The sequence below is a fragment of the Carcharhinus amblyrhynchos genome, chromosome 9, assembly GCF_965287045.1.
Source record: "Carcharhinus amblyrhynchos chromosome 9, sCarAmb.v2.hapA, whole genome shotgun sequence".
Lineage (NCBI taxonomy): Eukaryota > Metazoa > Chordata > Chondrichthyes > Carcharhiniformes > Carcharhinidae > Carcharhinus > Carcharhinus amblyrhynchos.
The window spans coordinates 11,801,853-11,822,318 of record NC_137332.1 but is presented as its reverse complement, the minus strand read 5'-3'; the positions used below and the strand labels follow the sequence as shown (position 1 = coordinate 11,822,318).

The 20,466-nt window shown below is 45.6% G+C and overlaps 1 protein-coding gene and 1 pseudogene across 2 annotated transcripts in view; both read left to right on the top strand.

Annotated features, from left to right (window-relative positions):
* LOC145347587 (calcium-activated chloride channel regulator 3A-1-like) overlaps nt 1-20,466 on the top strand; it is a 98,667-nt pseudogene that overhangs the window by 57,081 nt on the left and 21,120 nt on the right. The gene's annotated exons all lie outside the window — the stretch shown is intronic.
* Nucleotides 9,696-20,347, top strand: LOC145348215 (calcium-activated chloride channel regulator 3A-1-like). The gene is made up of 5 exons (XM_080196423.1): nt 9,696-9,705; nt 9,942-10,048; nt 10,137-10,358; nt 17,058-17,319; nt 20,019-20,347. Exons 1-5 carry the CDS (start codon nt 9,696-9,698, stop codon nt 20,345-20,347), a joined length of 930 nt encoding a protein of 309 aa, XP_080052549.1.

The window sequence follows — 20,466 nt, the reverse complement described above, 5'->3', positions numbered from 1 at the left end:
ACCACCGACGTCAAACTCACCGGTCTATAATTCCCAGGGTTATCCCTACTACCTTTTTTGAACAACGGGACCACATTTGCTACCCTCCAGTCTTCTGGGACCTCACCTGTGTCCAAAGAAGAGACAAAGATGTGCGCCAGAGGCCCAGCAATTTCATCTTTCGCCTCCCTAAGCAGCCTGGGATAAATACCATCAGGCCCCGGAGCTTTATCCGTCCTTACGCTACCTAACAGCCCTAGCACTTCCTCTCTCGTAATAACTATATCCTGCAACTGAACCTCCGCTCCCTCCAAGAGACCGCACGATTCCGAACCCCTCTCCTTCGTGAATACCGACGCAAAGTATTCATTCAGGAGCTCCCCCATTCCCTCCGACTCAATACACAACTCTCCACTCTTGTCCCTAAGAGGACCAATTTTCCCTCTAACTACTCTCTTGCCTCTAATATAGGAATAAAATGCCTTAGGATTTTCCTTAATCCCACCAGCCAAAGCCATCTCATGCTCTCTCTTCGCCCTTCTAATTCCCCTTTTTAGCTCCCTCCTACTCTCTCTATATTCCTCCAGCGCACTCTCCGTACCCATTTGTTTTGACCTAACATACACCTCCCTCTTCTTCCTGACCAAGTCTTCAATATCCCCCGTAATCCACGGCTCTCTAATCCTACCTTTCCCATCCTTTCGCTTAACCAGAACATACCTCCCCTGCAACCATTTCACTTTGACCCTAAAAGCATCCCACTTGCCAACCGTGGACTTGCCAGCTAACAGTCCCTCCCAGTCAGTTTGCTGCAGCTCCCTCCTAATCCTGCCATAGCTCGCCTTTCCCCAGTTCAGCACACTCCCGTTCGGACGGCACTCATCCCTTTCCATTGTTATCCTAAAGTAGACGGACTTGTGGTCACTGTTCGCCACATGTTCGCCTACCTCAACCTCAACCACCTGCCCCGGCTCGTTTCCCAACACTAAATCCAGTATAGCCCCTCCCCTAGTCGGGCTAGTTACATACTGTTCTAGCGACCCTTCCATAACACATTTCACAAACTCCTCTCCCTCCGTACCCCCAGCTCTAGGCCCCCTCCAATTCACTCCGGGAAAATTAAAATCACCCACTACAACCACTCTATTCTTCCTGCACCTGTCCAAAATGCCCCTGCAAATGCCTTCCTCCACTGACTTTGGGCTGTTGGGTGGCCTATAGTACACCCCTAGCAATGTGATCTCTCCCTTTTTATTCCTCAACTCCACCCACACTGACTCAATCCCTATCTCTTCCATATCGTCCTCCCTCTGCACTACTGTGATGTTTTCCTTGACTAACTGTCTGCAGAAGGATCTAGATAGGCTGGGCGAATGGGCCAGGAAATGGCAAATGGAATTTAATGTTGGCAAGTGTGAGGTGGTCCACTTTGGTAGGAAGAATGGTAGGAAGGACTATTACTTACGTGGCGAAAAACTGCAGCAGGCGACGGTGCAGAGGGACCTCGGGGTCCTTGTGCATGAGTCGCAAAAACCCAGCCTGCAGGTGCAGCAGGTGGTCAGGAAGGCGAATGGGATGCTGGCCTTCATAGCGAGGGGGATTGAATATAAAAGTAGGGAGGTCTTGCTGCAGCTGTATAGGGCATTGGTGAGGCCGCAGCTGGAGTACTGTGTGCAGTTTTGGGCGCCGCACCTGCGCAAGGATATTTTGGCCCTGGAGGGAGTGCAGAGGAGGTTTACTAGGCTGATACCGGAGTTGAGGGGGTTGAGCTATGAGGAGCGGCTGAATAAACTAGGCTTGCACTCGTTAGAGTTTAGAAGAATGAGGGGAGATCTCATTGAGACGTATAAGATGATGAATGGGATGGATAGGATAGAGGTGGAAAGACTCTTCCCGCTCAAAAAAGACAGTAGGACTAGGGGGCACAGCCTCAAGATAAAGGGGGGGAGGTTCAGAACGGAGTTGAGGAGGAACTTCTTCACTCAAAGGGTGGTGAATCTCTGGAATTCTCTGCCCGTTGAAGTGGTGGAGGCTGCCTCGCTAAATATTTTTAAGAAGCGGGTTGATGGGTTTTTGATAAGAGAGGGGATTAAGGGTTATGGGGAGAGGGCGGGAAAGTGGAACTGAGCCACGACAGATCAGCCATGATCTTATTGAATGGCGGGGCAGGCTCGAAGGGCCAGATGGCCTACTCCTGCTCCTATTTCTTATGTTCTTATGTTCTTATGTTCTAACAGTGCCACCCCTCCACCTTTCTTCAACCCTCCTCTGTCACACCTAAAACACTTGTACCCAGGAACATTCAGCTGCCAGTCCTGCCCTTCCCGTAACCACGTCTCCGTTACAGCCACCACATCTAACTGCTTCACAAACATCAAGGCCCTAAGCTCATCCGTTTTCCCTGCCACACTCCTAGCATTGAAACAGACACAGTTCAACCCACGAGTGTCCCTCGGAACCTCCTTCTCCCTGATAATTTTCCTTTCACCCGACTCTCTCCCTGCCACCTCCCCACCCCCCCCTCCCTATTAGTTTAAATCATTCCTGAACACCCCAGCTAACCTCCCCGCTAAGACACTAGTCCCCCTCCCGTTCAAATCCTCCCCACCCCTCCTGTACAATTGCCTTTCTCTCCTAAACACCTCCCAGTGATCCACAAAAGTAAACCCCTCTACCCTACACCAGTCCCTCAACCATGCATTCAACTGCATGATCTCGTCATTCCTAGCCCTGCTCGTACTGGGCAGTAACCCAGACAGTGCCACCCTGGAGGTCCTGCTCTTTAGTTTGGCCCCCAACTCCCTAAATTGCCTACGGACCTCTCCCCTACTCCTCCTTCCTATGTCCCCCTCCCCTACGTGTACTATGACCTCTGCCTGGGTCCCCTCCCCTTTCAAAATTCCCTCTACCCTTTCCATTATATCTTTTACCCCTGCTCCAGGGAAGCAGACCACCATCCTGGAGTCGCGCCCCTGCCCACAGAACCTCCTATCAATCCCTCGGACCCTCCCATCCCCTACCACTATCACCTTACCAGCCCCCTTCCGTCCCTCTAAGTCAGTCTCCCCTTCCTTCCTATTTTTCTGTGCCCCTGCCGACGAACCTTGGGGGGCCTCCGGGGAGGCCGGGGGACCCTGACTACTCTTATTCTTCCTCTTTCCCCTCCTAACAGTCGTCCATCCTCCCTTCTCTTCAGCCCTTGAGACCTCCTCCTGCTCATGGTTCCCAGCCATTATCTCCTTGTTCTCCCTGTTAGCCCCTTAAACCTGTTGTGCCATTTAATTAGACTATGGCTGACTTGCATCTTAACTCCACTTCCTCATCTTAGTTCCATATCCCTGAAATTTTTTGCCTTCAAAAACCAATCGATCTTAGTTTTGAAAGTTTCCTTTCTCTCCTGGCTCCAGAAAACTCCAAATGCCAGTGACTGCTTGTGTGTATAAGGGGTTTCACCTCTTTATGGCTGATCTCTCATTTAAAGGCCATGCGCCTTTGTTCTCGAATTCCCAATGGAGGAAATAGTCTATCCACGTTATCAAATCCTTTAATCTTAAACCTCCCAATTAGATCACCTTTACTCTTCTTTGCTCAAGTGAATACCGCCTTAATCTATACAACCCTTCCTCATATGTTAATCCTTTAAGCTGCAGAAATATTACAGAGAATCTGTGCTGTACCATCACCAAGACCACTATATCCTCCTGATGTATGATGCCCAGTACTCCAGATGTGATCAACCCAGAGTTCTATATAACTGTAGCCTAGCATCCATTTGAAATGAATGCTAACAGTCCTTTAAATTATTACTTGGCCTCCATTCATTTTTTTATGCAAGGATGACTTCAGCAGCAAGTTCCCATGAAGTCACACACAATGCTGGCATGACAATATATCATCATTCCTGTACTTGGTCAAAATCCTCACACTCCCCACCTAGCAGCACTGTGGGTGTACCTTCACGACAGGAACTGCAGCAGTTCAAGAAGAAGTTCCACCTCCTTAAGGACATCTAGGGATGGACAATGAATTCTAGATGGATTCAGAGTTCCCTATTTCTTGCAAATACTCTGGTCTTTCTTTCTTGGGTATGGGCGGCATGATGACACAGCGGTTAGCACTGCTGCCTCACAGCGCCAGGGACCCAGGTTTGATATTGTCTGTGTGGAGTTTGCACATTCTCCTTATGTCTGTATGGGCTTCCTTTGGGTGCTGAGGTTTCCTCCCACAGTCTGAAAGATATGCTGGATAAGTGCACGTAGTGCTCCATGCTAAATTCTCCCTCAGTGTACCCGAACAGGCACTGGAGTGTGGCGACTGGGGGATTTTCACTTCATTACAGTGTAAATGTAAGCCTACGTGTGACTAATAAATAATAAACTAAGTGTGGAGGACTGCACATTTCCCCATGTTGAACTCCATCTGTTACAGTCGTTTTCACTCAATTAATCTATCAATGACTCTGCTACATTCCACTCACATCTGCACTATTTATCGTGCTTTCTGCCTTAGTGTTGATCATGAGCAGGTGTCCCGGCCACTTTTTGCTTCTTCAATAAGTGACACTGAGGCCAGTTGTATTGTCTCTCCACTGCCATAGCTCATATCACCTCAGTAGGTACAAACCAGAAACTGAATTGAGGAGTTTCTGGGCCCAGACTGAACAACTTCAGGAAGCACTTACAGCGACTCAACCAGGCCACAGGGGCACCTCCTCCCAAACCCAAGAGCTCTGCTGCTTGGAATGAATGAGGCTGCAAGGATGCCTTCAGAACAAGTTCCCTCCAAAGTCTTTTTTTATTCATTTGTGGGACATGGGCGTCACTGGTTTGCCAACATTTATTGCCTATCCCTAGTTGCCCAAGGGCAGTTGAGTGTCAACCATATTGATGTGGCTTAAAGTCACATGTAGGCCAGACCGGGTAGGACAGCAGATTTCCTTCCCTAAAGAACATTAGTGAACCAGATGGGTTTTTCTGACAATCAACATGGTCAACAGTAGGTTCTTAATTCTAGATTTTTTGTTGAATTCAAGTTCCACCATCTGCTGTGGTAGGATTCAAACCCGGGTCCCCAGAACATTAACTGAGCTTCTGGATTAATAGTCTAACGATAATACCACTCAGGCCATTGCCTCACACAATGCTGGCATGACAATATATCGTCACTTGGTCAAAATCCTCACATTTTCCACCTAGCAGCACTGTGGGTGTACCTTCACTACAGGAACTGCAGCAGTTCAAAACGCAGCTGACTACCATCACCTTAAGGACATCTAGGGATGGACAATAAATTTTAGCTGATAATCCAGATATAAATTTAAGACAAACATTGAGATATTGAGGGAACTGGTATCTGTCCCACAATTAAAAATTAACATTTGTTTCCCAGACAGGACTTTGGAAGTACAGCATCTGTAATTCTGGAACCGAACAGGTTATAACTATCACAGTAACATCCCGAGCAGCAGATGAGAACGTTCCTCCAGTAATAGTCAATGTGGAAATCAGCGAAAAGGATTCATTCGATGGAAGAACAATCTATGCAGAAGTCAGTCAGGGATATTTACCAGTCGTATTTGCAAATGTGACAGCCATTATTGAATGTCCCACTGGTACCCCAGTTGAGCAGAACCTTTTTGATGATGGCTTAGGTAAGATCCATAATATGACTCTGTGAAATTGAATGTGTATTTAAATTGTAGATATTTGAAATGTGGATATATTCAATTTTAGCTTCCATTACATAAAACATTTTGCCAAACAAGTGATTTGGACTCGATACGAAACACCAGAGTAAGAAAATTCTTGTTAGGGAATAACCTTATTCAATCACTAATACTGAATGCAAACTAACAAGGTTTATTGTATCAATTTAATGCTCAACATTTCAGTAGTTAAAGCATGGCCGTGAATCGTCGGACATTCTTTTAGTTCCTTGACCCTGGTCTCTTGAATCCCAATGTGCTTCAAGATTTTAATTTAGAATCAGGTTGACTAATTGCAGTAATTGAGCCAAACTCCAGTTTCCCATCACCAAACACCTGTTGTCGTTCACCAAAGAGAATGGCCACACCTGCGGCTTACAGGTAGATAGACAACACCTTGGAACTTACAACAACAGTCTGGGTTAAGCAGGGTTGAAAACCCTCACTGACCACTTTTCCATCTGATCCTCCACCTGCTCAACAAGGAAGCTTGTACTCCATGTAGCCCATGGGGAGATCTATTGATCTAATGTATATGCAAAATCCCTTTGCAGCATTAAAGATTCAGCCCTAATTTCCCAGTCTACCTTAACTGCTGTAACTGTATAAAGTCATACAATCATAGAGATATACAGCACAGAAATGGGCTGTTCCGTGATTTCTAGCCACTGACTCAGTGTTTTTCTCTCTCTTTCTCTCTAGTGGAAAGCAGCTTCCTAACAAACCAAGTACTTTAACCCTAAAACTGGTTTCTTATCAACAAATTGATTCTTACAGGAGCCCACAAACGTCAAAGCCATTTCTGAATCCTTACAATCCCCAAACTCTGATAAATACACATAGACTGGCAATGTCTTACACAGATGCTAAATCCCTAGTGCAAGCTAGGCACTAACTCGTAATCTCTCTAGGCAAATTCTCTTTAGCAAGTGTTCTCTGACAAGTGTAAAAACAAAGAACATAAGAGCATAATAAATAGGAGCAGGAGTAGGCCATCTAGCCCCTCGAGCCTGCCCCGCCATGCAATAAGATCATGGCTGATCTGATAGTGGCTCTGTTCCACTTACTTGCCTGCTCCCCATAGCTCTTAATTCCCTTATTGATCAGAAACCTATCTACCTGTGACTTAAATGCATTTAACGAGGTAGCCTCCACTGGGCAGAGAATTCCAAAGATTCAGCACCCTCTGAGAGAAGAAGTTCCTTCTCAACTCTGGTCTAAATTGACTCCACCTTATTTTGAGACTGTGCCCTCTAGTTCTTGTTTCCTTTCTAAGTGGAAATAATCTCTCTGTCTCTACCCTGTCTAGCCCCTTCATTATCTTATATGTCTCTATAACATCTCCCCTCAGCCTGCTAAACACCAATCTACTCAATCTCTCCTCATAAGCTAATCTCCTTATCTCCGGTATCAGCCTGGTGAACCTTCACTGCACTCCCTCCAAGACCAATATATCCTTTCGCAAATAAGGGGAGCAAAATTGCTCTAGTTGCGGCCTCACCAGTGCCTTGTACAGTTGCAGCAAGACCTCCCTTCTTTTATACTCCATCCCGCTCGCGATAAAGGCCAACATTCCATTTGCCTTCTTGATCACCTGCTGCACCTGCAAACTGAGTTTTTGCAATTCATGCACAAGGACCCCAGGTCCCTCTTGATGTAATTTTTCACCATTTAAATAATAGTCCATTTTACTATTATTCCTTCCAAAGTGGATGACCTCACGCTTGCCAGCGTTATACTCCATCTGCCAGATCCTCGCCCACTCACTCAGTCTATCCAAATCTCTCTGCAGACTTTCCGCATCCTCCATGCAATTCGCTTTCCCACTTTTCTTTGTGTCATGAGCAAACTTTGTTACCTTACACTCGGTCCCCTCCTCCAGATTGTCTATGTAAATGGTAAACAGTTGAGGCCCCAGCACCGATCCCTGCGGCACACCACTAGTCGCCAACTGCCAATGGGTAAAGCACCTATTTATTCCAACTTTCTGCTTCCTGTTAGATAGCCAATCCTCAATCCACACTAACACTTCACTCCCAACTCCGTGTACCTTAATCTTTTGCAGCAACCTTTTGTGAGGCACCTTATCGAACACCTTCTGGAAATCTAAAAACACCACATCCACCGGTTGCCTGATAAGTGACCTACTTTTATACCCAGAGGGACAGACTTCTTTTGAGAAGAGAAGATGGCTATGGCACTGCCTGGCACCCTGCTGAACCTAGAGGCAGCCCGCAGTATATTAGGCACTCGGCCCTATAGTCTGTCTGTAACGAAGTGGCAGTGTGAGATTCATGTGTTACCTACCAGCACCAGACCTGGCATGAGAAGGTCACAAATTGTGACCACTCTGCCCAAAAAACGACACGACTCAATTTTTAGACTCAAAATTCTTATTTTTTATCAATAAATGATGCGACAACGTGTACAGGATCAATGAATTATATTCATGGCAATTCATTGATGAAATACATTTTAAGATTTGAAATTAGTCCTTCCTTGATCATTTTATTTTTCACTTCATTAGATAGTGAGAGTCAGTGCCTTTATGTTGAAGGATTTAAGAAGTGCTAACCCAAGTAGAGTATCATTATTTTTCCCTGCCCCTCTCAGTGTCGAGATGTTGACCCTTCCTTGCCATTCAGGTGCTGATATTGTCAAGAATGATGGTATCTACACCAAATACTTCCATAATTTTTCTGGAAGTGGAAGATGCAACTTTAAAGTACGTGTCGAAGGAAAGGAAGGGGCTACAAAGATGGCAATCCGAACAGGAACACATGCCTTTGACATACCAGGATACACGGAAAATGGTAAGAAAGTTGTTCTGCTGACTGTTGGGGACGGCAGTGGAATAAAGAATTGCTTTGCGGAGGTTGAACAGAGTGGCGCAGTTATCCACACAATAGCATTAGGACCAAGTGCGCTGCAGAATTAGAACAGCTATCAAATTTAAAAGGTAATAAATGCTGAAAAGCCCTATTATTGTGCGTCAGGGGAACAACATGAGAGTATCTTTGTTTTAAATTCTTCTCCCATGAATTGTGGTGGAGGCATGAAGAGGTTTAAAATAATTTGGCTCATGTCTCATTTCAAATAGTGGATATGGGAATTCCAGGTGTTTGCATTCCAATTATTTCCGATGGGAAACTGGTGGGGTTGTTTTCCTGTTTCACGTCCTGGTGCTGCCTTATTTTAGCCACAAACACAGCTAACAGAAAGGAAATTATACCCAGTGCATTTTTAATTCATCATCAGCAACATCACAAAATTGAAAAATAGTGCGATAAAGAATAAAGAAAATTACAGCACAGGAACAGGCCCTTTGGCCCTCCGAGCCTGCGCCGACTAAGCTGCCTGACTGAACTGAAACTCCCTATCCTTCTGGGATCCATATCCTCTATTCCCATCCTATTCATCTATTTGTCCAGATGCCCCTTAAAACTCACTATTGTACCTCCTTCCACTACTTGCCTGGCAGCGAGCTCCAGACACCCATCACCCTCTGTGTAAAATAAAACTTGCCTCGTACATCTCCTTTAAGCCTTGCCCCTTGCAAATTAAACCCAGGCCCACTAGTAATTGACTCTTCCACCCTGAGAAAAGCTTCTGACTATCAGCTCTGTCCATGTTCCTCATAATCTTATAGACTTCTATCAGGACGCCCCTCAACCTCTGTTGTTCCAGTGAGAACAAACCAAGTTAATCCAACCTCTCCCCATAGATAATGCCCTCCATACCAGGCAACATCCTGGTAAATCTTTTCTGTACCCTCTCCAAACTCTCCACGTCTTCTGGTAATGTGGGCAACCTGAATTGAACACTATATTCCAAGTGCAGCCTAACCAAGGTTCGAGAAAGTTGCAACATGACCTGCCAATTTTTAAACTCAATGCCCTAGCTGATGACGGCAAGCGTGCAGTATGCCTTCTTGGCTAAATTTTTTTGAAAACCATTATATGTTTCCATATTTCTGACCTGTCACATTTGAATCTCCAAGCCTTCTGTAAATATGACAGACGGTGTGCACACTGGATAACCAGGCTATTTTAACACCTTCTCCCTCACCCCCACATCTATCGTTCACACTGAACAGCCTGCATTAAAATCGAGGCTAAAATTCTTAATACTTTTATTGACAACTTTTTTTCATTGGACAGTTTCTGTCACATTGCAGAAATCCCTTTTTTAACATGGATCTGAATTGGAATGTGTTTTATCATTGTTTATGATGTATTTTTCTCTTACCATTCTTTAGGAGGTTCACAATTTTCAGCCACTGATAACGTGAATACAAGTGGGTTAATCGATGCCTTTAATGGATTAGCATCAGGAAATGGTGATATTAGTCAACAGTCAATTCAGGTTGGATTACTCTCGGAAAGTGACTATTCAATTATTCCTGTGCTGACTTGACAGTAAAATATAATAATTTCTATTTGCTTGATTTCAGCTTGAAAACTCTGGGAAATTGGTTGATAAAGGTGGTTGTTTGCTTGGTGACGCTTCTATCGATAAAACTGTTGGGAACAACACATTCTTTGTCATGACATGGGAGAAGGAGATGCCAGAGGTATTTGTACAAGATCCCAGTGGACACATTTACCAGGAACCTTCTTTTGTGTTAGATCAAACTCTACGTACAGCCCAACTTAAGATTAACGGCACTGCCCAGGTATGGATCAAAACGTATCTTTTATGCTTCACAATCTGCAGTGTCTTTCCTCACAAAGAAATCCTTTTTTGTCTGGTAATTTTGCCTAAGTTCTGCTTGCTTGCTGCCATCCATCTGTAATTCAGGTGAGTTCCCATTCCATATAACAATCTTTCCCATGCTCTGTATCATTGGCCAGCTGAGTACACGACGCAAATGAAAAGAAGCCAATGGGTTCTTTTCCTAGCTGTTTCCATGGTGTGAAATGTATGATTTCTGTATGGTGCCGTTTGCATGAATTGGTGTGAAAGCTGGGCATTGGGAAACATTCATTCAATCTGAATGATAGCCTTGGAACTTAACCCACGGAGACACCACAGTTAAGTCCAATCCTGAGTTCACCTGACTCCTGCATTCACACATTTCTAACAATGATGTCTAGATAGCAAATGAGAAAGACAAAGACAGTTAACAAAGAACAACCCAGCACGGGAAACAGGCCCTTCGGCCCAACGAGCCCGCGCCGCCGCATCACCCTACACCTATTCTACCCTGCATGTCTACGAATGGAACCCTACTCAGTCAGATTCAGGGAGGAAATAGTGTCAATTTGGTAAAAACCGATTAGCCTAAGAGCACATCTTTGGGGTGTGGGAGGAAACTGGAGCGCCCGGAGGAAACCCACGCAACCACAGGGAGAATGCGCAAACTCCCACAGACACAGGCCCAAATCCATGTGTCTGCACAGCCAGCAGTGCTAGTCACTGAGCTGTTGCGGCGCCCGTCTACCGGTCCAGGATCAAGCACACACACCGACATGAAGTACTAGGCCACTCCTGGACTTCCAAGAGCAGCCCACGCACGACCCGCCGTGTGCATGCCCCTCGCTTGACACGAGGTGGACCTCCACCTGTGGAATAAAGACAAAAATATTAATCTTACAGCCTGCCCTTCCGGTGTCTCCCGAGGTTTAACCCTATTTAATAGCCCCTACCATATCCCTCCATTCTCGTTTCACTCATGTGCCTATCTAACTGCATCTTAAACGAGTCCAACGTTCCTGCCTCCACCACCCTACTCGGTAGCGCGTTCCAGACCCCCACAACTCTCTGCGTAAAGAACCTTCTTCTCACCTCCAAATTATACCTCTCCCCCCCTCACCCTTAAATGATGACCTCTCGTGTTCGTACCCAGTCTAGGGAGCAGTCTCTCACTATTAACTCTATCTATTCCCTTCAGTATCTTATATACTTCTATCATGTCCCCTCTCAATCTCCGTCTTTCCAAGGAGAATAGTCCCAGTTTCTTCAACCTCTCCTCGTAACCCAGTCCCCCCATGCCAGGCAACATCCTGGTAAACCTCCTCTGCACCCTTTCCAGAGACTCCACGTCCTTCCGGTAGTAAGGTGACCAGAACTGGACGCAGTACTCCAAATGCGGTCTAACCAACGCTCTGTACAACTGAAGCATTAGACAGCAGCTTTTATACTCTAAGCCCCTTCCTATAAAGGCTAACATCCCATAAGCCTTCCTAACAACCTTCTCCACCTGTGACGCAACCTTCATGGATTTGTGAACCTGCACTCCCAGGTCCCTCTGTATGTCTATACTCCTAATCGGCCTACCTTTTATCACATAGCTCCTCTCTGCATTATTCCGTCCAAAATACATCACCTCGCATTTGTCAGGATTAAATGCCATCTGCCACCTATCTGCCCACTGCACCAACCTATCTATATCCTGTTGTATCACCTGACAATCCAGTTCCGTACCCGCCAACCCTGCCATCTTGGTGTCATCAGCAAACTTACTGATCACACCACCTACGCCCTCTTCCAAGTCATTTATGTCGACTACAAAGAGGAGAGGTCCCAGTACTGAGCCCTGCGGCACACCACTGGTCACTGGCCTCCAGCCCGACAAGGTCCCCTCCACAACTACCCTCTGTCTCCTATTTCCCAGCCAGTTCTCAATCCACCTAGCTACCTGGCCTCGTATCCCATGCGCCTTAACCTTTTCTACCAGCCTACCGTGAGGGACTTTGTCAAACGCCTTACTGAAATCCATATAGATGACATCAACGGCTCTCCCATCGTCAACCGTTTTTGTCACCTCCTCAAAGAATTCCACCAGATTCGTAAGGCAAGACCTCCCTCTAACAAAGCCATGTTGCGTATCCCTAATCAGATCGCAACGTTCCAAACGCTCATACATCCTACCCCTAAGTATTTTTCCATTAACTTCCCTACCACCGACGTCAAACTCACCGGTCTATAATTCCCAGGGTTATCCCTACTACCTTTTTTGAACAACGGGACCACATTTGCTACCCTCCAGTCTTCTGGGACCTCACCTGTGTCCAAAGAAGAGACAAAGATGTGCGCCAGAGGCCCAGCAATTTCATCTTTCGCCTCCCTAAGCAGCCTGGGATAAATACCATCAGGCCCCGGAGCTTTATCCGTCCTTACGCTACCTAACAGCCCTAGCACTTCCTCTCTCGTAATAACTATATCCTGCAACTGAACCTCCGCTCCCTCCAAGAGACCGCACGATTCCGAACCCCTCTCCTTCGTGAATACCGACGCAAAGTATTCATTCAGGAGCTCCCCCATTCCCTCCGACTCAATACACAACTCTCCACTCTTGTCCCTAAGAGGACCAATTTTCCCTCTAACTACTCTCTTGCCTCTAATATAGGAATAAAATGCCTTAGGATTTTCCTTAATCCCACCAGCCAAAGCCATCTCATGCTCTCTCTTCGCCCTTCTAATTCCCCTTTTTAGCTCCCTCCTACTCTCTCTATATTCCTCCAGCGCACTCTCCGTACCCATTTGTTTTGACCTAACATACACCTCCCTCTTCTTCCTGACCAAGTCTTCAATATCCCCCGTAATCCACGGCTCTCTAATCCTACCTTTCCCATCCTTTCGCTTAACCAGAACATACCTCCCCTGCAACCATTTCACTTTGTCCCTAAAAGCATCCCACTTGCCAACCGTGGACTTGCCAGCTAACAGTCCCTCCCAGTCAGTTTGCTGCAGCTCCCTCCTAATCCTGCCATAGCTCGCCTTTCCCCAGTTCAGCACACTCCCGTTCGGACGGCACTCATCCCTTTCCATTGTTATCCTAAAGTAGACGGACTTGTGGTCACTGTTCGCCACATGTTCGCCTACCTCAACCTCAACCACCTGCCCCGGCTCGTTTCCCAACACTAAATCCAGTATAGCCCCTCCCCTAGTCGGGCTAGTTACATACTGTTCTAGCGACCCTTCCATAACACATTTCACAAACTCCTCTCCCTCCGTACCCCCAGCTCTAGGCCCCCTCCAATTCACTCCGGGAAAATTAAAATCACCCACTACAACCACTCTATTCTTCCTGCACCTGTCCAAAATGCCCCTGCAAATGCCTTCCTCCACTGACTTTGGGCTGTTGGGTGGCCTATAGTACACCCCTAGCAATGTGATCTCTCCCTTTTTATTCCTCAACTCCACCCACACTGACTCAATCCCTATCTCTTCCATATCGTCCTCCCTCTGCACTACTGTGATGTTTTCCTTGACTAACAGTGCCACCCCTCCACCTCTCTTCAACCCTCCTCTGTCACACCTAAAACACTTGTACCCAGGAACATTCAGCTGCCAGTCCTGCCCTTCCCGTAACCACGTCTCCGTTACAGCCACCACATCTAACTGCTTCACAAACATCAAGGCCCTAAGCTCATCCGTTTTCCCTGCCACACTCCTAGCATTGAAACAGACACAGTTCAACCCACGAGTGTCCCTCGGAACCTCCTTCTCCCTGATAATTTTCCTTTCACCCGACTCTCTCCCAGCCACCTCCCCACCCCCCCCTCCCTATTAGTTTAAATCATTCCTGAACACCCCAGCTAACCTCCCTGCTAAGACACTAGTCCCCCTCCCGTTCAAATCCTCCCCACCCCTCCTGTACAATTGCCTTTCTCTCCTAAACACCTCCCAGTGATCCACAAAAGTAAACCCCTCTACCCTACACCAGTCCCTCAACCATGCATTCAACTGCATGATCTCGTCATTCTTAGCCCTGCTCGTACTGGGCAGTAACCCAGACAGTGCCACCCTGGAGGTCCTGCTCTTTAGTTTGGCCCCCAACTCCCTAAATTGCCTACGGACCTCTCCCCTACTCCTCCTTCCTATGTCCCCCTCCCCTACGTGTACTATGACCTCTGCCTGGGTCCCCTCCCCTTTCAAAATTCCCTCTACCCTTTCCATTATATCCTTTACCCCTGCTCCAGGGAGGCAGACCACCATCCTGGAGTCGCGCCCCTGCCCACAGAACCTCCTATCAATCCCTCGGACCCTCCCATCCCCTACCACTATCACCTTACCAGCCCCCTTCCGTCCCTCTAAGTCAGTCTCCCCTTCCTTCCTATTTTTCTGTGCCCCTGCCGACGAACCTTGGGGGGCCTCCGGGGAGGCCGGGGGACCCTGACTACTCTTATTCTTCCTCTTTCCCCTCCTAACAGTCGTCCATCCTCCCTTCTCTTCAGCCCTTGAGACCTCCTCCTGCTCATGGTTCCCAGCCATTATCTCCTTGTTCTCCCTGTTAGCCCCTTAAACCTGTTGTGCCATTTAATTAGACTATGGCTGACTTGCATCTTAACTCCACTTCCTCATCTTAGTTCCATATCCCTGAAATTTTTTGCCTTCAAAAACCAATTGATCTTAGTTTTGAATGTTTCCTTTCTCTCCTGGCTCCAGAAAACTCCAAATGCCAGTGACTGCTTGTGTGTATAAGGGGTTTCACCTCTTTATGGCTGATCTCTCATTTAAAGGCCATGCGCCTTTGTTCTCGAATTCCCAATGGAGGAAATAGTCTATCCACGTTATCAAATCCTTTAATCTTAAACCTCCCAATTAGATCACCTTTACTCTTCTATGCTCAAGTGAATACCGCCTTAATCTATACAACCCTTCCTCATATGTTAATCCTTTAAGCTGCAGAAATATTACAGAGAATCTGTGCTGTACCATCACCAAGACCACTATATCCTCCTGATGTATGATGCCCAGTACTCCAGATGTGATCAACCCAGAGTTCTATATAACTGTAGCCTAGCATCCATTTGAAATGAATGCTAACAGTCCTTTAAATTATTACTTGGCCTCCATTCATTTTTTTATGCAAGGATGACTTCAGCAGCAAGTTCCCATGAAGTCACACACAATGCTGGCATGACAATATATCATCATTCCTGTACTTGGTCAAAATCCTCACACTCCCCACCTAGCAGCACTGTGGGTGTACCTTCACGACAGGAACTGCAGCAGTTCAAGAAGAAGTTCCACCTCCTTAAGGACATCTAGGGATGGACAATGAATTCTAGATGGATTCAGAGTTCCCTATTTCTTGCAAATACTCTGGTCTTTCTTTCTTGGGTATGGGCGGCATGATGACACAGCGGTTAGCACTGCTGCCTCACAGCGCCAGGGACCCGGGTTTGATATTGTCTGTGTGGAGTTTGCACATTCTCCTTATGTCTGTATGGGCTTCCTTTGGGTGCTCCGGTTTCCTCCCACAGTCTGAAAGATGTGCTGGATAAGTGCACGTAGTGCTCCATGCTAAATTCTCCTTCAGTGTACCCGAACAGGCACTGGAGTGTGGCGACTGGGGGATTTTCACTTCATTACAGTGTAAATGTAAGCCTACGTGTGACTAATAAATAATAAACTAAGTGTGGAGGACTGCACATTTCCCCATGTTGAACTCCATCTGTTACAGTCGTTTTCACTCAATTAATCTATCAATGACTCTGCTACATTCCACTCACATCTGCACTATTTATCGTGCTTTCTGCCTTAGTGTTGATCATGAGCAGGTGCCCCGGCCACTTTTTGCTTCTTCAATAAGTGACACTGAGGCCAGATGTATTGTCTCTCCACTGCCATAGCTCATATCACCTCAGTAGGTACAAACCAGAAACTGAATTGAGGAGTTTCTGGGCCCAGACTGAACAACTTCAGGAAGCACTTACAGCGACTCAACCAGGCCACAGGGGCACCTCCTCCCAAACCCAAGAGCTCTGCTGCTTGGAATGAATGAGGCTGCAAGGATGCCTTCAGAACAAGTTCCCTCCAAAGTTTTTTTTAATTCATTTGTGGGACATGGGCATCACTGGTTTGCCAACATTTATTGCCTATCCCTAGTTGCCCAAGGGCAGTTGAGAGTCAACCATATTGATGTGGCTTAAAGTCACATGTAGGCCAGACCGGGTAGGACAGCAGATTTCCTTCCCTAAAGAACATTAGTGAACCAGATGGGTTTTTCTGACAATCAACATGGTCAACAGTAGGTTCTTAATTCTAGATTTTTTGTTGAATTCAAGTTCCACCATCTGCTGTGGCAGGATTCAAACCCGGGTCCCCAGAACATTAGCTGAGCTTCTGGATTAATAGTCTAACGATAATACCACTCAGGCCATCGCCTCACACAATGCTGGCACGACAATATATTGTCACTTGGTCAAAATCCTCACATTCTGCGCCTAGCAGCACTGTGGGTGTACCTTCACTACAGGAACTGCAGCAGTTCAAAAGGCAGCTGACTACCATCACCTTAAGGACATCTAGGGATGGACAATAAATTTTAGCTGATAATCCAGATATAAATTTAAGACAAACGTTGAGATATTGAGGGAACTGGTATCTGTCCTACAATTAAAAATTAACATTTGTTTCCCAGACAGGACTTTGGAAGTACAGCATCTGTAATCCTGGAACCAAACAGGTTATAACTATCACAGTAACATCCCGAGCAGCAGATGAGAACGTTCCTCCAGTAATAGTCAATGTGGAAATCAGCGAAAAGGATTCATTCGGTGGAAGAACAATCTATGCAGAAGTCAGTCAGGGATATTTACCAGTCGTATTTGCAAATGTGACAGCCATTATTGAATGTCCCACTGGTACCCCAGTTGAGCAGAACCTTTTTGATGATGGCTTAGGTAAGATCCATAATATGACTCTGTGAAATTGAATGTGTATTTAAATTGTAGATATTTGAAATGTGGATATATTCAATTTTAGCTTCCATTACATAAAACATTTTGCCAAACAAGTGATTTGGACTCGATACGAAACACCAGAGTAAGAAAATACTTGATAGGGAATAACCTTATTCAATCACTAATACTGAATGCAAACTAACAAGGTTTATTGTATCAATTTAATACTCAACATTTCAGTAGTTAAAGCGTGGCCGTGATTCGTCAGACATTCTTTTAGTTCCTTGACCGTGGTCTCTTGAATCCCAATGTGCTTCAAGATTTTAATTTAGAATCAGGTTGACTAATTGCAGTAATTGAGCCAAACTCCAGTTTCCCATCACCAAACACCTGTTGTCGTTCACCAAAGAGAATGGCCACACCTGCGGCTTACAGGTAGATAGACAACACCTTGGAACTTACAACAACAGTCTGGGTTAAGCAGGGTTGAAAACCCTCACTGACCACTTTTCCATCTGATCCTCCACCTGCTCAACAAGGAAGCTTGTACTCCATGTAGCCCATGGGGAGATCTATTGATCTAATGTATATGCAAAATCCCTTTGCAGCATTAAAGATTCAGCCCTAATTTCCCAGTCTACCTTAACTGCTGTAACTGTATAAAGTCATACAATCATAGAGATATACAGCACAGAAATGGGCTGTTCCGTGATTTCTAGCCACTGACTCAGTGTTTTTCTCTCTCTTTCTCTCTAGTGGAAAGCAGCTTCCTAACAAACCAAGTACTTTAACCCTAAAACTGGTTTCTTATCAACAAATTGATTCTTACAGGAGCCCACAAACGTCAAAGCCATTTCTGAATCCTTACAATCCCCAAACTCTGATAAATACACATAGACTGGCAATGTCTTACACAGATGCTAAATCCCTAGTGCAAGCTAGGCACTAACTCGTAATCTCTCTAGGCAAATTCTCTTTAGCAAGTGTTCTCTGACAAGTGTAAAAACAAAGAACATAAGAGCATAATAAATAGGAGCAGGAGTAGGCCATCTAGCCCCTCGAGCCTGCCCCGCCATGCAATAAGATCATGGCTGATCTGATAGTGGCTCTGTTCCACTTACTTGCCTGCTCCCCATAGCTCTTAATTCCCTTATTGATCAGAAACCTATCTACCTGTGACTTAAATGCATTTAACGAGGTAGCCTCCACTGGGCAGAGAATTCCAAAGATTCAGCACCCTCTGAGAGAAGAAGTTCCTTCTCAACTCTGGTCTAAATTGACTCCACCTTATTTTGAGACTGTGCCCTCTAGTTCTTGTTTCCTTTCTAAGTGGAAATAATCTCTCTGTCTCTACCCTGTCTAGCCCCTTCATTATCTTATATGTCTCTATAACATCTCCCCTCAGCCTGCTAAACACCAATCTACTCAATCTCTCCTCATAAGCTAATCTCCTTATCTCCGGTATCAGCCTGGTGAACCTTCACTGCACTCCCTCCAAGACCAATATATCCTTTCGCAAATAAGGGGAGCAAAATTGCTCTAGTTGCGGCCTCACCAGTGCCTTGTACAGTTGCAGCAAGACCTCCCTTCTTTTATACTCCATCCCGCTCGCGATAAAGGCCAACATTCCATTTGCCTTCTTGATCACCTGCTGCACCTGCAAACTGAGTTTTTGCAATTCATGCACAAGGACCCCAGGTCCCTCTTGATGTAATTTTTCACCATTTAAATAATAGTCCATTTTACTATTATTCCTTCCAAAGTGGATGACCTCACGCTTGCCAGCGTTATACTCCATCTGCCAGATCCTCGCCCACTCACTCAGTCTATCCAAATCTCTCTGCAGACTTTCCGCATCCTCCATGCAATTCGCTTTCCCACTTTTCTTTGTGTCATGAGCAAACTTTGTTACCTTACACTCGGTCCCCTCCTCCAGATTGTCTATGTAAATGGTAAACAGTTGAGGCCCCAGCACCGATCCCTGCAGCACACCACTAGTCGCCAACTGCCAATGGGTAAAGCACCTATTTATTCCAACTTTCTGCTTCCTGTTAGATAGCCAATCCTCAATCCACACTAATGCTTTACTCCCAACTCCGTGTACCTTAATCTTTTGCAGCAACCTTTTGTGAGGCACCTTATCGAACACCTTCTGGAAATCTAAAAACACCACATCCACCGGTTGCCTGATAAGTGACCTACTTTTATACCCAGAGGGACAGACTTCTTTTGAGAAGAGAAGATGGCTATGGCACTGCCTGGCACCCTGCTGAACCTAGAGGCAGCCCGCAGTATATTAGGCACTCGGCCTTATAGTCTGTCTGTAACGAAGTGGCAGTGTGAGATTCATGTGTTACCTACCAGCACCAGACCTGGCATGAGAAGGTCACAAATTGTGACCACTCTGCCCAAAAAACGACACGACTCAATTTTTAGACTCAAAATTCTTATTTTTTATCAATAAATGATGCGACAACGTGTACAGGATCAATGAATTATATTCATGGCAATTCATTGATGAAATACATTTTAAGATTTGAAATTAGTCCTTCCTTGATCATTTTATTTTTCACTTCATTAGATAGTGAGAGTCAGTGCCTTTACGTTGAAGGATTTAAGAAGTGCTAACCCAAGTAGAGTATCATTATTTTTCCCTGCCCTTCTCAGTGTCGAGATGTTGACCCTTTCTTGCCACTCAGGTGCTGATATTGTCAAGAATGATGGTATCTACACCAAATACTTCCATAATTTTTCTGGAAGTGGAAGATGCAACTTTAAAGTACGTGTCGAAGGAAAGGAAGGGGCTACAAAGATGGCAATCCGAACAGGAACACATGCCTTTGACATACCAGGATACACGGAAAATGGTAAGAAAGTTGTTCTGCTGACTGTTGGGGATGGCAGTGGAATAAAGAATTGCTTTGCGGAGGTTGAACAGAGTGGCGCAGTTATTCACACTATAGCATTAGGACCAAGTGCGGCTGCAGAATTAGAACAGCTATCAAATTTAAAAGGTAATAAATGCTGAAAAGCCCTATTATTGTGCGTCAGGGGAACAACATGAGAGTATCTTTGTTTTAAATTCTTCTCCCATGAATTGTGGTGGAGGCATGAAGAGGTTTAAAATAATTTGGCTCATGTCTCATT

Excerpts from the sequence above, each read along its gene's own strand:
- LOC145348215 (XM_080196423.1), top strand. Across the intron at positions 10,049-10,136 it reads TTAGTCAACAGTCAATTCAG|CTTGAAAACTCTGGGAAATT; the intron begins GTTGGATTACTC and ends GCTTGATTTCAG. Across the intron at positions 17,320-20,018 it reads CCTTTTTGATGATGGCTTAG|GTGCTGATATTGTCAAGAAT; the intron begins GTAAGATCCATA and ends CTTGCCACTCAG.